Here is a 16,184-nt window from a genome sequence, read left to right on the forward strand (position 1 = left end):
AACTTAAACATTATTCATACTAAAATGGAAAGTTTGAATTTCAATAGACATGTATTCAAAGAAAGGTACCATAGAGACAGAAATAGGTATAGGGTGAACTAAGATTTTTGAAAGCAGAGTTTTGATTACGTTAGTCCCTAGATATTTATCTTCCTACCGACCCACACCAGGTACTCTCCTGATATGAGACAGGAACTCTGAATTTTTCTTTTAACAACATGCTTGGCTTTAGAAAAGGATAGTCACTGTCCAACTCCAAAGCCAGCTCTGATTTTTAAGTGAATCGGGACTATCATTAGATTGAGAAGTAAGGAGATATGTAAGTTCAGTTAGTGAGATTTTTACCCTTCAGAGAATACTGGTATTATAAATTGGATTTTTCTTTGCTTGGCGATTCTTTCTGGATAGCTATGTTTTCCTCTTTAGGCGTCTAGATGTCCAAGGTCTTTTGACCTCTTGAAAATGGGTATTTTCTACTTGCCTGCAAAGACAAGAACAGAACCCTGAAAGAGTTCTCCTCTAAAAGAAACAAGAATCTGATTTAAAAACAACAATAATAACAACAACAACAAAAATAAAATAACAACAACAACCAAAAAACCCAAACAAAGCACTTGGGAGGCAGAGGCAGGCGGATCTCTGTGAGTTCGAGACTAGCCTGGTCTACAGAGCTAGTTCCAGGACAGGTTCCAAAGCCACAGAGAAACCCTGTCTCGGAAAAAAAAAAAAAAACAAATAAACAAGAATCTGAACTTGTCCTTAACCAGGCTGAAAGGTTATTTTGGATCATGGTTTGAGGGGTTACAGTGTATCATTGTAAAGGAAGCATGGTGGTAGAGCGCCAGGTGGCTGGTCATGTTGTAGCAGCAGTGTGGAAACAGAGGGAGGGGCCAGGAAGCAAGGCTACACTCTGCTCTCCAGCTAGCCCCCCCCCCCCCCCCCGCCTTCTTGAAGGTTCCACAACTTCACAAAATAGGTGGGAACTGAAAGTTAAACCATATGAGCCTGTGAGAGCATTTTGACACTCAAACCACAAGGTAGATTGTGCACGGGAGTTGTCATTCTTGGTTGGGTGGCCCTAGAGAGATTGCCTCTTAGACCAAACACTAGCAATGCTGTTTGTGGTGATTTACGCCTATAAACCCAGCCCTAGGGAAGCTGAGGCAGGAATTTAGGAATTTCAGGATTTCAATGCCAGCCTTGACTACAAACCAAGTGTGTTGGTTTGAATGAGACCAGCCCCTATGGGCTCATAGCTGTGAGTGCTTGGTCACCAGGGAGAGACACTATTTGAAAGGATTAGAAGGTGTAGCCTTGGTGGAGTAAGTACGTCACTGCTGGTGGGCTTTGAGCTTTCAAAAGCCCATATCAAGCCCAGAGTGTCTCTCTTCCTGCTGCCTATAGATGTGGGTGTGGAACTCTCAACTAATTCTCCAGCACCAGGTCTGTCTGCCAGCCGCCATGCTTCCTGCCGTGGAAGTTTAATGAACTAAACTTCTGAAACTGTAAGTAAGCCCCAGTTAAATGTTTTCCTTTATAAGATTTGCTCTGGTTATGATTCTCTTCACAGCAATAGAACACTGACTAAGACAGCGAGTTTGAGGCTATCCTGCCCTACATAAGACCCTGTCTCAAACAACTTTAACTAGCAAAAGCAAAATTTTAATTTGTATTAACATCGCTCATCTCGATAGGCCAAGAGAAAGCAAATGTTAGTCTTGATTGTTGTTAGGAGCTTCTTCGCCATGCCTCTGGTTTTATGGTGTCGAGACCCGGGCAGGCTGCCTCTTGCTCCTGCATCAACCCTCCATTCATGTACTATTGAGGGTCCCCGGCCTCCACCAGTCTGTGCCTCTTCCTTGGGGTGAGAGAAGCTTGCCCGATCTATATGGATTACCTCATACAGTCTGCACACACCGTCACTAGCAGTTAGGTCCCCAGCCATCTCTCCATGAAGCAAGTAGCGAGGCACCATCTATCTAGAACTTTCTTTTCTCTCCTGATGCAGGGCAGAGTATGATGGGGAGAGCAGACACTGCTGCTCCCAGAGTTCCAGGCAGAATGTTTGTCTCTACCTCAGTTGTCTCATCTCAGTTCCTCTGCGGAACCACAGAAGCACTGCCTGGGTGCTTCCCCCCCTGCTAGCGGCTTCACAGTCATCAGGAAAGGGGCAGGAGGAGGTGTCTTTCTTTGTACCAATAGCCCTACAATGTTCTCTGTACTTCTGCCACGTTCTACAGCCTAGGGGTGACGGTTAAACGCAATCAGTGTGACAGGATGGGCAATCCCCAAAGAGGAGCTAGGCCTCTGGGCATACCTGTGCAGGGGTTTTCAGAATAGACTAATAGAAACGTGTAGGTGCATCTTAAGGGTGGGTCACACTATCTCATGGCTAGGATCCCGGACCAAATAGGAAAGAGAAAGAGCGCTAAGCATCTGCATTCACTTCTTTCTGCTTCCTGATTGCAGAAACAACATGACAACCACCTCATGCTCTTGCTACCACACCTCCCTGCCACAGTGCACTGGGCCCTCAGACTCTCTTCCTTAGATTCTTTCTGTCACAGCAAAATATAACTAAATACAATACCATGGATACACACTGAATTTGCTTTTGTTTTTCACCAGGCCATTGTTGTTTGGGATGAGTGAAAAGATTCATTTCCTGAATTGCCACCTATCCCACCATTGGCATTATCATCATGAGGAAGTGCTGTGCCATGGTCACTAGTCACCCAGTTAGCCACATCAGCACCAGAAGAGACGCCTACCCTGCCTGCCAGCGGGTAAGGATCGAACCCCTAAATTCAGGTCAGTTTTCTGCCAGAGGATGGTTATGAATACTCAAAGTGGGGTACTCTTGCTTATAGAGCACACTTTCAGTCTTCCTGCAAGAGAACTGGCAGGGCCCCCAGAGTGAACAAGTTCAGAGGCCACCCCTCACTATACAGACACAAGCAAGCCTTTCTCATCCTTAAAGAATGCCACATACTGAGTGCTCCTCCATGTCTGTGTCTGGGAGATGTTTCCTTCTCAGTGTGTAACCCCCTTCATTCTCCATGCTTGCCCACTGCAGCCCCGGGAAGGACAAGGCTCTGCTCTTTGCTTGTATTTTCACTGGCCCTGTACTGATGAGCATGTGAGGTGATTCCACACTGCTGAGTTGATTCAGAGCAATCTCATCACACAAAGCAATCTCATCACGCCTCCATGGGCAGCTGACACCATGCTTTTCAAAGGAACTCCTAAAACAGGTGTCAGGCAGTGGGCTGTGTGGTCTCACTTTAGGGCTAGACGGTGGTAGTAGGTGTCCAGGGCAGCTGCACGGTGTATGGCCCTGGGGTAAACAGTCTCTAAGACCTCAGACTAAACGCTCTTCAGCCTATCTGCAGCTCTCTTCACTAGAACTTTATGGACCACACCCTTGGTTTATTTTCACAGCCCAGGAGAGGCAAGTGTAGGGCTGTGGTAGACACTGAATGACCACAGAGAACCTGTCTCCCCCACATGCAAAGCTCCATTGTAGCGGTGATTAATCCCAACCCATGCAGGTTTTTTTTCATTAAGAAATGAGGAATTTAAGGCTCAGAAAGGTGACTGGTCCCAAACGGCCTAAGAAGTTGTGAAGGAGTCAGAACGAGGAATCCTGTATGGTCGTATGCTGCATCATGGTGGGGACATGCCCTGAGAATGCCCTGATGCCACCACTGAGTCCACAGCAGAGCCTACGGCAGATGATATGAACTGAGATGTCAACGGGAGCAGCAGGCAATCTAGTCTAGTAAGGTGCCCAGTTATGGATGCAGTCCCCAGCTGCCTAAAATGTTATGCTTCAATGACTAACCTACCAAAAGAGACAATATAGCTGAGCATGTAACTGCATAAACAAAGGATACTACAGAAAATGTGGAGAAAACTGAAAGAAAAATCCAGCCTAGGGCAGGAAGGTTATTGTGAACTTGAGGCTAATCTGGATCACACAGGGTTACTCAGCAAGATCCCATCAATGATATAGAAGAAGAGAAACAGGAAGAAGAAGGAGGAGAAGGAGGAGGAGGAGAAGAGGAAGAGGAAGAGGAAGAAGAAGAAGAAGAAGAAGAAGAAGAAGAAGAAGAGGAAGAAGAAAGGAATTACAGAGCCCACAGCAATGGCGTGGATACATACAGACACTTAAAGAATCACATCCATAGGTGAGAGCAATAAGGATAAACACATGGACCTCACTTTCTCTCTTAGTGATGCACTAACTTTCTTCACTCTTATACAGACCAGGGCCCTGCCCATAAATTAGTGTTGCCCACAGTAGGTTGGGTCTTCCTACATTAATTAATAAGACAGTTCCCCACAGACATGCCCACAGGCCAGACTTATCTAGGCAATTCCTCCACTGAGGATCTTAATTGATTCTAGCTTGTAGCAAACTGACAATGAAAAACTATCAGGCACTGGAGAGATGCATCTGTGGTTAAGAAGACTCCCACGGGGTTTGCGGAGCCCCTGAGTTCTGTTCCCAACAGCACCCATGCCAGACAGCTCACAACCACCAGTGATTCCAGCTTTATGGCCTCCAAGCTCTATTCTGACTTCTGCTGGCACAAGCATATGGACCTGTTTTTCTTTGTCTGTCTCTATATCTCTGTCTCCCTATTTTGCTCATAAGTAAAAACAACTAAAGGAGATCATAAAGAACAAATTGGAAAGGATGAAGTCAAAGTACTGCTATTTGCAGATGATATGATAGTATACATAAGTGATCCCCAAAATTCTACCAGGGCACTCCTACAGCTGAATAACACCTTCAATTAAGTGGCTGGATATAATATTAACTCAAAAAGATCAGTAGTCCTCCTATATACAATCTATAAATGGGCTGAGAATGAAATCATGGAAACAACACCCTTTACAATAACCACAAATAATATAAAATACCTTGGGGGTAACTCTAACCAAGCAAGTGAAAGACCTGTATGACAAGAACATCAAGGTTTTGAAGAAGAAATTGGAGAAGATATCAGAAGATAGAACGATCTCCTATGCTCATGGATCAACATAGAAAAAATGGCAATCTTACCAAAAGCAATCTACAGATTCAAGATAATTCCTATCAAAATCCCAACACAATTCTTTACAGACTTTGAAAGAACTTCATGTGGAAAAAAAAAAACCTAGGATAGTTAAAACAATCCTATACAATAAAAGAACTCCTGGAAGTATCACCATCCCCGATTTCAAGCTGTTCTACAGAGCAATAGTAATATAAATCAATGCTATTGGCATAAAACCAGACAGATTGGTTAATGGAATCAAATCAAAGACCCAGAGGTAAATCTACACACCTATGAACATTTGCTTTTTGACAAAGAAGTCAAATTTATACAATAGAAAAAAGAAGGCGTTTTCAACAAGTGGTGCTGATCTATCTAACTGGATGTGAGCATGTAGAAGAATACAAATAGATGCACATCTATCACCCTGCACAAAACTCAAGCTTAAATTGATCAAAGACCTCAATGTAAATCCATATGCACTGAACCTGATAGAAAGTGGGGAATAATTGCCTTGATTACATTGACACAGGAGAACACTTCCTCAATATAACACCAGTAACAGAGACAGTGAGAACAACAATTAATAAACCGGACCTCATGAAACTGAAAAGCTTCTGTAAGGCAAAGGACACCATCATTAGGACCAAATGTCAGCCCACAGAGTAGGAAGAGATCTTCACCAATCCCACACCAGACAAAGGGCAGATATCCAAAATATCTAATGAACTTAATAAACCAGACATCAACAAACCAAATAATTCAATTAAAAAATGGGTTACACATATAAACAGAGAATTCTCAACAGAATAATATCAAATGGCCTAGAAGCACTTAAAGAAATGTTCATTATCTTTAGCCATCAGAGAAATGCAAATCAAAACGACTCCGAGATTCCATTTTACATCTACTAGAATGGCCAAGATCTAAAACACACTGACAACTGGAGAGCATGCGGAACAAGGGGAACACTCCTGCATTGCTGGTGGGAGTGCAAACTTATACAGCCACTTTGGAAATCAATATGGTTGCTTCTCAGAAAATTGGGAATTGATTTATCTCAAGACCCAGCTATACCACTCCTAGGGATATACCCAAAGGATACTCAGTCATACCACAAGGACACTTGCTCAACTTTGTTCATAGCAGTTTTTTTCATAATAACCAGAACTTGGATACAAATGAGATCTCTCAGCTGAAGAATGGATAAAGAAAATGTGGTACATTTACACAGTGGAGTATTACTTAGATATTAAAAACAATGGCATCATGAAATTTGCAGGTAAACGGATGGAACTAGCATAGATCATTCTAAGTGAGGTAACCCAGACCCAGAAAGACAAATATGGTACATATAATAAGTGGATATTAACCGTAAAGTAAATGGTGACCATGCTACAATTACAGACCCAGAGAAGTTAAGTACCAAGGAGGGCCCAAGGAGTGGATACACTAATCTCATTGTGAAGGGGAAATAGAATAGACATTGCTACTGGATGGAGAATTCTGAGTGCGGATGAGAACCGGAGGGATCATGTGGGGGGAAGTGAGGGAGAGAGTACTAGGAGAGACAACTGGAATGGGGGGACATCTCCGGGACAAGCTAGAAACCCAGTGTAATGGAAACTTCCAGGAATCTATGAGGGTGACCCTAGCTAAGACTCCTCGCAGAGGAGATACAGAGCCTGAACTGGCCATCTCCAGTAACCAGGCAAAACTCCAGGAGATATAGAGCCTGAACTGGCCATCTCCAGTAACCAGGAAAAACTCCAGCGGACAGCAACCCAGCCTCAAACTCCTTGACCTACAATTTGTCCTGCTTACAAGATGTGCTGGAGTAAAGGTGGTGCAGAAATTGTGACCAACCAATGACTTGTCCGGCTGGAGACAAACACCATTAGAGGGAGTCCATCCCTGACACTGCGTGGAGGGCCAGGACCCAGAGGCTGGACAGCTCAGAGAGGGAGCCCATCCCTGACATTGCGTGGAGGGCCAGGACCCAGAGGCTGGACAGCTCAGAGACCCAGAATAGAACCAAACGTGACTGGCAAAGAAAAGAAAAGTCAATGAGATGATTCTTAATGATATTCTGCTATACTCATAGTTCGTTGCCTAGCCAGTAGTGATCAGAGAGGATTCATCCAGGTACTGATAGGAGCAAATGCAGGTATCTACAGCCAAACATTAGGTGGAGCTCAGGGAATCCTATAGAAGACGGGGAGGAAGAATTGTAGGAGTCAGAGGAGTCAAAGACACAAGAAAAACCAGAGAATCAACTAAATTGGGCTCGTTGGGGCTCACAAAGACTGAACAGACAATTGGGGAACCAGGGAGTCTGCATGACTGATCTAGGCCATATGTTACAGTTGTGTAGCTTGCTCTTCTGTATCTGACTCTGTTGCCTGCTTTGGGACCCTTTCCTCCCGTTGTCCAGCCTTAGTAGGAGAGGAGGTGTCTAGTCTTGCTGCAACTTGATATACTATAGCTGGTTGATAACTGCCGTGGTCTGCCCTTTTCTGAAGAGAAACTGAGGAGGAGTACATGGGGGTGGAGAGAAGGAACTTGGGAGAGACTGGGAGGAGGGGCGGGGACTGTGGTGGGGTGTAAAAAAAGCACAACATTTAAAATAGATATATTTCATAGGATTATAAAGATAAAAGAGATGAAAGTAGTTCTGTTTAATGTAGGTGTTTAGTAATTTGGGTGTGTATTATACATGTGAAATTGCCACTGTGTTTCGATGATTTATTTTTTTTCCAGGGTATCTGTTAGATACTCAAATTCATGGATGCTTAAATCTCATCAATAAAATAGCATTGTATTTGAATGAAAGTTGTGTGTGTGTGTGTATATATATATATATAGTGAATATATATTGTGAATATGTGTTTGTATGTATTTATGCATGCATGTATGTATGTATATTATCACAGGGGCAGAGGAACTGGATTTAGGCTAGCTTTTCACTGGCTATCAAGGAGACCTTGGGTCAGTCATGTAACCAACCACCACCTTGCTTTCTTTATGGGAGAGATCAGTACTGGCCCTGAGGTTCCTCTGCAACCTCATGCCAGAGTCACTTGGAAAATTCCCAAGCACTCTCCTAAGTTTAAGTTTTTCACAGTTTCTCTGGACCCAATCTGGTGCGGGCTTGTACTACTCTGTTCCCATGGGGATCCCTCTGATCTCTGTACATCCATCTGGGCCGTGCTGGTCGAATTTACTTTCGGGAATCCCAAATCCACGCACTCCGGGCTCATCCGGATCATCTTGGTTATGACTCCCACTGAGACACCACGGTGTCTGCGCACCCACGCACGTGCGCATTGGGTGAGACCCCACCCTCACCCCACCAGAGCAGCTGGCGGGGCGGGATGGGGCGGGGCCCAGCGGCAGGTGGGGGCGGGGCGGGACGGGGCGGAGCGGGCCATGCAGGAGGCCTGGGAGATGCGAAAAACAGAGGCGCGGGAGGCGCGTGGAGCCCGGACCGAGACCGTGCGCGCGCCGCCATGCCCTTGGCCTTCTGCGGCACCGAGAACCACTCGGCCGCCTATCGGGTGGACCAGGGAGTCCTCAACAACGGCTGCTTCGTGGACGCGCTCAATGTGGTCCCGCACGTCTTCCTGCTCTTCATCACCTTTCCCATCCTCTTCATCGGTGAGCGCGCCGCAGCGGAAGAGGGCGGGAGGGCGCGCGGCCAGGGGTTTGAGCGCGGCCTGGCGGTCCGGCACCCGCTCGCCAGTTTCCCTAGGTTCTCTGCTCTGCGTCTCCGCTCTTGTACCCTTCCCCCATCCCTGAACCCGCGCCGAAAACAACGGGCACTCACGACTCAAGGGGTCCCCAAGTTTTTGTCACTGCAGCGCCTGACCAGGGATGAGGCTCGTGCGGGGTCGGCCACACCCTGAATGGTGCAGCGGCGGGAGCCGGGTCACCCCTTTCCCAGGCTCGCACTGTCACTGCCGAAGCGGGACTCTGAGGGGAGCGCAGGCTGCAGCAGGGGAGGTTGGTGGTGAAGGCCCGCGAGCCCCGCTCTCTCCCGGCGTGAATGGACCGTGTGCAGAAGCTTCTCCTGGGCCCGGGATCTAGTGTACGCTGGGCGATGAGATAAGATAGACTTGAGGTGCCGGTACCCCAGTACCCCACAGAGCGCGAATCTTTGGAGTGCAACTTCCCCAGGACCATAGATCAGCTTGGATGGGATTTAGCAACCCAGAGCACTTGCCAGAAAGTGGTCTACAAACTTGGGCGCCCCAGTCAGGACAGTCCTCTTCACTCTAGTCCCCTCCTCTCCCAAGACCTTGATTCCTCCCAGGCCAATCAGCTCTCTTCACAGAGGGTGTTGACGTGATTCCTCAAATGTTCATTTACTTTAATTAAGAGAAACAACAACTCTTAAAAATCCTTTGGGGAAGAAGGGCGAGGTGGTCATCAGACTGATTAGTAAGAAATTGCTGAACTGGGCTACCCTGACAATCCCAGTTCTTGGGAGGTGGAGGCAGGAGGATTGAGAATTTAAAGTCATCCTCAGCTACAGAGGAAGTTCAAGGTTAGTGTGGGCAACATTAGACCTGTCTCAAAAATAAAAAGCTGCTGCAGAAGGAATTTGCTAGTTACTGATGAAGATAAATGCTTAGCTAGAAATAGAATACATGCCTACATGTGTATCAGAAATGAAGCAGAATGGATGACCTGTCTCACAAGGGTTCCGTGGGCTACTGTTTAGGACCATGCTGCGGTCCAGGCTTAGACATTGAGTTCATCTGCTCGGCCTTGCGGAAGTAGGATTTGAATATACTCTCCCTATCCTCACTGTGGCCCTCCTACCTTCTGCATCTCTCCCCGCAGGATGGGGCAGCCAGAGCTCCAAGGTGCACATCCACCACAGCACCTGGCTCCACTTCCCAGGGCACAACCTACGTTGGATCCTGACCTTCATTCTGCTCTTTGTCCTTGTGTGTGAGATCGCTGAGGGTATCCTGTCCGACGGGTAAGTGAGTGACTGAGGAGGGAGTGGATCTGCTCCAGGGAACTTCTGGGAAAGCCCAGGGAGACCCTCTCTGTGTCTGATCACATGCCTTACACAAATCAGAGCCCGTAACCCTTCGTCTGACGTGACCTGTGCCAAGCCCTAGACAGACACGAAACGCAGTCAGGAGGATAAAGGGAAGGCAGATTTCTGTACTGGCCCCTTTAAAACCATTCTAGAGCTTGTCAGAGTGCCCCCAGCTGCTGTGGATAACGTCTGGTCTCTTCAAGTGGCTGAAGTGGGTGATAGGACAGTTCAGCATGTCACTTCTTCTCACTGAAGCCGTTTCCTTGGTCCTCATTTGTTTGTGAGATTCAGTCCCTGGATCTCCGGGCACTCATGTTTGTCACCATACAGTCCCACCGACCTCTGGCCCCATTCTTCTCACTCCTGCAGATCAGAACGTGTGTTCAGGTCTCAGTTTGCAAAGCTGTCAGGAAGACTCCATGGGTGTCTGGTGACATCTTCAGTGTTGGTCCTCATTGTATTCACAGTGCAGGGCACCCCAAAGCTCTGCTCACATTTATTGTATCCCAGAGAGCGCCATAAAATGATACCACAAGGACAAGGTCTGGGAGGAGAGGAGAAGGCAGTGTTAGACGGGTTCCATGGTGGAGGGAGCTCTGGAACTGAGCCCAGAGCGGTGACAAGTGTTCTGATGGGCAGAGGAAGGCGTTAAGGAGCGGAGAGACTATGACCCAGGAGGAAGAGGGACAAAGCGCAGGTGCACGGGGCCTGTGCACAATCTTGATTTGAGACCCAGAGGAGAGCTTGATGTGTGGAGATGGCCTTGGGCTCCAGGCTAGCTGTTGGGGGCAGGAGGGGTGGAGAAGGCTGAAGCAGTTGCCATGTTGAAGGGAGCCATGGGACTGAGGCTGAAAATCAGATCTAGGGCTCAAGAGAAAGCATTTGGATGGCAGACTGCCTGTCTGAGTTGGACTTGACTCGTAGTTTTGAGCCCAATAGAGATGCCCTCAGCACAGCACTCCTGAGAAGCCAAAGACCTTGTTGGTGAAGCCAGAGGCAGGCCAGGTCAGATAGGTGATGGTTGACTGCAGCGGGAGATACAGTGTGTGCTCAGAAAGCCACATGGGGCGCGAGGGGGGGGGGGATGTGGAGCAGCCATCTTTAAGACAGAATGGAGGAGTCAGGTAGCTTCAGAGACTGTTTTAGGTGATGTCACAGATGTGGGTGGACATTGGGCTGGAGCATTGAGGTCCAGCTCATCTGAGCTGTAATTAGTCCTGTCACCTCCTGCTCCCTAGTATCTAGGCATCCAGGTGTTGGCACTAATGTCTTGCCTCGCCTCCTCAAGGCATTGGGTCCTACTGCTGACCAAAGCCTTCCAGACCAACAAGAATACCATAAAGTGTGCTTATGCTTAGTAGCCAGGGACCAGTCAGTACCCCCCGCCTCAGGACCCGTTCAAACTGTCACTGAGTACCTAGGAAAGGTACTTGTGAGCCCTTGGGCCAGGAATACCCCTAGGTTATAATTGACTGACAGGAAAATACCCAACTGAAGAGGAGGGGCCCAGACCTTCTGCTGACCCTGCTCAGTGCCAGCTGTGGGAATTGACATCACTCAGCCTTCCTGGACCTTGCGGTTTCTACCTGTGAAACGAGAACTGGAGCCCTCACTTGCCTCTCTGAGGAACAGGGTCCAGAGTCCAGCCTTGGAGCCTGGAGCAGAGGATGCATTCCCAGGACACGGGCACTGGAAGGAAGTAGCCCAGACACCTGCATGCCAGGCCCACCGAGTGTGTCTCCTCCAAGGCACAGTGCGTCTCCAGCAGGACTCTGGGCTTTGGGGAGGTCATTCCCGAGTCTGCAAGTGTGAGGAAGGAACACGAGGGGCCGGATGGATGAGGTGATAGACCTGCCCTGTGGCTCCCCATTTCCACACTGCTCTGGGGCCCATGGAGCTGGAGCTGGAGCTGGATAAGACAATGGTCTTCAGCTGGGATCTGACTTAGGCTCAGCCGTATTCAGCGACTGACTGAGGTGTCTTGAATCTGTAGTGATGCCGCCTCCTCAGGAGCTTGAGCCTGTGAGTTCATTCAGAGCAGCCAGAGCTTGCAGGGTGATGAGGGGGCGGGGATGAGGCGAGTGCTTTCCCAAATCGCCCTACACCCGACAGACATAAAGAAAGCTTGTACCTAATTTCTTGCTATTTCTTTCTGAATCACTCAGAAAAGCATTTAAGACTGATTATAACCGATACGGTGGCATAATTGTTCCAATTACAGTTAATATTAAATTCATTCCAACATTATTTCTAGCACAGAGGCAAGAGTTCTGAAGCCCCCTCTCCCAGGCAGTGATTGTCCTGTGCATTTTCTCCTTTGCGTCTCCTCTCTTAGCAAGACGTTTGACTGAGAACGTCAAGGTGAAAGGACATCAGGTAGCAGACCCATTTAACAAGAAATGAGAAAAGTACCTTTGCAGGGCCTCAGCCTTTCCCCACTGCAGCCGACCCATTTAACAAGAAATGAGAAAACTACCTTTGCAGGCCTCAGCCTTTCTCCACTGCTCTACAGGTCAGCCACCCCTTCCTCACTGTTCCAAGTATCCCGTAAGAAGGAAGGAGCAAGCTTGGAAAGCCGTGTTCCGGCCGTGCCTCTTCCTTACAGGGAGGTCATGCTCTACAGACTTGACTTTAGCTCTTCAGTGGCCAGAACCGCACGGCCACCCTCAGACTAACCCCTGGAAAGGGTATAGTATTGGTAGCCTGCTTCAGCTGATCATCTTACAGCTCTTTTGACAATTTGTGAATCTTTGTCGAACAACAAGGGGAGGATGTTGTTTGCAAATAGCCTGTGGTGGTTCCATGCCTGCACTTGAACCTCCCCAGAGGCCCCAGATGTCTGGCATGGTGCTCTATTCCTTATGGCACGAGTCGTCTGCTGAGCAAATATTTGTCCCTTCAGAGCGCAGCCTGATTCCACACCCTCTGGGGTGCTTCCCCTAGTTGCCCACCCCTTCTTTGCCCTCCCTCGGCCTTCAGGCCTTACATCTGGAGTAGCCCTTCTGTGGATTGTTGAGCTCTGGTCTTTGCTTACTTTCTCCAGGGTAAGGGCGCTTGTCCTGCTGGATCCAGCAAAAGATAAAAAAAAAGGACATTTCTGAGGCAGGAGGCTGAAATGGACCCTCTGGGAATGCAGAGGGTTTCCAGCACTGCTGATGTAGGAAGAACGGGTTGGGTGGTGCTAGAGAGGTTGCTGGAGGCCCTGTCGCCTGGGCCTTAAGCGCTGGACTGGACTGGATCTGTGGTTTGTTGTCTGTAGGAAGACCATGGTCAGGAGAGCTAAGGCAACCCTCTGCACTTCTTGGCTGAAGCTGAGGTCTGGGAGGACAATGTGTATTGTCACCATGCCTGCCTCCTGCCAGCACTGAGGCCTTTGTGGTCAAAGCAGGAGGGTACTATCTAGTAGTCTCTGCCCTCCAGCCCAGAGAAAGAGGGCAAAGGTGCGGTCTTGGACATATGACTTAGCCAATCTGTGCCTCAGTTCCCTTGGTTATAGAATAGGGTGACTGGGTGTCCACATCATGGGAGCTTCATTAAACAATTAACTACTCATTGGGTATTTAGAATCATGTTTGGCATGGGGCATATACTGAGAAACATGGACCGCCATCAGCACCATCAGTACAGTGCCTGCAGACACTGTCAGTGCTTACCTGTGCCACTCACGTTAAACGGGCTGTTACTGATTAAACTGGGATGCACGGAGTGTTTGGGATACAGGCCGGGATACAAAACTACCAGCATATGGTCATCCAGGCCATGGTTATCCGAGGCCCTACTGTATGCTGAGCAGGAAGCATAAGCCCTGTGCTGCTCTCCTGGGTGCTGGCCTCATCCACATCCTCTCTGATTTTCTCTTTCTTCTCCCATCCCAGGGTGACAGAATCCCGCCACCTCCACTTGTACATGCCCGCTGGGATGGCGTTCATGGCTGCCATCACATCTGTGGTCTACTATCATAACATCGAGACCTCCAACTTCCCCAAGCTTTTGATTGGTAAGGATGGGGAAGGCCTTTCCGCCAGCATTCACTGTGCACTTACTCCAGGCACCAACCCAGGCTGGGAGTCAGAAGGAAAGAGGTCTCTGCCTCCACAGAGGAGAGGTCTGGAGGAGGAGGCAGAGGGGCAAAGATAGTGAATCAGCCAAGGAATGGGTGCTGAGGATGCGATGGAGACAAGCAAGTTGTGTTCAGGAGGAGGGTGGTGGGTGTGGTTGTCTGTGCAGGGTGGTCAGGGAAGCTCCAAGCGGAGTCAGCCTGCAGAGGTCTTCTGATCTGAACGTGCCTGGCAGTGAGGGCAACGTGGCCAAGCCCAGTGAGCAGGGCCCCCTGTGGAAATCTGGAGCTGACTCCCAGGGGTAAGGCCAGTGAGATGGCCCCAGGGTAGGAGATAGGGGCAAGCTGTGGATCGGGGTTTCGGGCTTGTGGGATTAGAGATGTCACTGGACCATCAACTCCAGGTCAAGTGTGCGGTTAAGTAAATGAGCCGTGTGTTTGGGGGAGGGAGAGAGATGTGTTCAGCAGATGTGGGTTTATGGATGGCACCTAATGCCTGAGCCTGGATGAGCTCTCATGGGGAGCGGGGAAAGGCTTGAGGCCGCCTGACTCTTAGACACTCAGGAAGGAGTAAAGGCTTGCAGCTTCTGACATGGATGACTGACTGGGGTTCCAGGCAGAAACAGCAGCCATGCCGCCTGCCCTTCTTGGAGTGTGCAGTCTGGGCTGGGCTCTGTGCCCATAGCTCCCATGGTCTGTCTCACTGATGTCCACAGTAGCTCTGTTGGAGCTGTAGCTTCCCAATGTTGCATACAGATATGAAACAGAAAGGTTTAAACCAATACCAGCAAACACTCACTGAGCGTTTCCTTCATGTCAGACTCTGTACTATGCATCTTAAGCCTTGTTGCAGCCCTATCAGGTGGGTCCCACTGTGGTTTTCCTTCCACAGAGCAGAAGCCTGCACTCAGGGGTTCAGTGACTTGGTCTAGGCTACCCAGATACTCAGGCTGCCTCATGAAAATCAAGCAACTGAGCAGGCTTCTATCTGCTTCTGAGGGTCCTCAAAGCTGTAAGTGTAGATCTGCTACTGTGTAGCCTACAGTCATTTGCAGTTACAGTCTATGGCCAGGCTGTGCCTCTGGTGGTCCGTCAGCAAGTCACGGATGTTCATAGTCACAGCGTGTAATAGACACTAGAATCTGAGCTCTCTGTGCTCTGTCAGTGACGTGGCTGTCTTGTCTTGATGCAGGCCACATTTTCTAATATCTATGCACAGGCCTGCCTTCCCATATTAGGTGTGATGCTCCATCAGGATCCTCCAGCTGTGGCCCTGCCCCCAGGACCCCATGTGAATGAATCCAGTATGCCTGGATTAGCACCCAGAAGGCAGATGTTAGCTCCACGCTTCAGAGAGCAGTCCCCAAGAGAACCCTCCCCTTATAATGGATCACCAGAGTCAGGTTAAGCAGAATCTTGTAAACACTGTCGGCACCTGAAAGCCAGCCTCCTCACTTTCTAGCAAGTGCCTGGTTCTGTCTTGGGAGCGCAAATCATCACTATGGGTGGGTCCGTGCTTCCCAAGAAACCGATGACTTCTCCCATTTCCCAGGCTCCCCTGGTTGGAGTTTTGCCCCCAGGAGAAGCTCTACAGTTCCAGAAATTCTAGATCAGGTGAAAGGGGGTGCTGAGCTGTGGGGATAGAGGACAGTTCATGGAAAAACTGCCCCCCTTCGAAGGCCCACATCTGGTCACCGGTCTGGAGTCCCACAAGAGGGTAAATCATGATACAGCTTAAACTATCCCATACAATGTAATTCTGGGGCCCCAAGAAAGACAAGAACAGAGAACTGGAACTCAGAGCAAAGAGAGAAGGGCTCCAGGCAGAGCTGAGGATGTGTGCAAAGGCCCTGAGGAGCCGCGAACACAAAGGGATCTGAGAAAGAGTGGCTGGAGTAGGGAAGTCAGGGAGGAGACCATCGGCAGGCTGCAGGCCTCATAGAGGTCCTGGTCCTCTCTCGGGAGCAATGAGCAGTTGTTTGCCTTTGGTCTTGGTTGTTGTTGCTATTGTGGTTGTTGTATTCTTGTT

General features: G+C 48.7%; 1 protein-coding gene across 2 annotated transcripts in view; it reads left to right on the top strand.

Annotated features, from left to right (window-relative positions):
- The first annotated feature begins 8,475 nt into the window (after positions 1–8,475).
- Abcc8 (ATP binding cassette subfamily C member 8) overlaps positions 8,476–16,184 on the top strand; it is a 71,010-nt gene continuing 63,301 nt past the window's right edge. For both annotated transcript variants that reach the window (XM_041634460.1, XM_041634543.1), the window contains exons 1-3: positions 8,476–8,702; positions 9,891–10,032; positions 13,974–14,095. In XM_041634460.1, the coding sequence (XP_041490394.1) occupies positions 8,555–8,702; positions 9,891–10,032; positions 13,974–14,095 (412 nt within the window). In that variant the 5' untranslated portion in view covers positions 8,476–8,554. The remainder of the gene's footprint in view (positions 8,703–9,890; positions 10,033–13,973; positions 14,096–16,184) is intronic.

Source organism: Microtus oregoni, unplaced genomic scaffold (assembly GCF_018167655.1).
Source record: "Microtus oregoni isolate MIOR12 unplaced genomic scaffold, Mior012 000000F_ref0000247, whole genome shotgun sequence".
Taxonomy (NCBI): Eukaryota; Metazoa; Chordata; class Mammalia; order Rodentia; family Cricetidae; genus Microtus; species Microtus oregoni.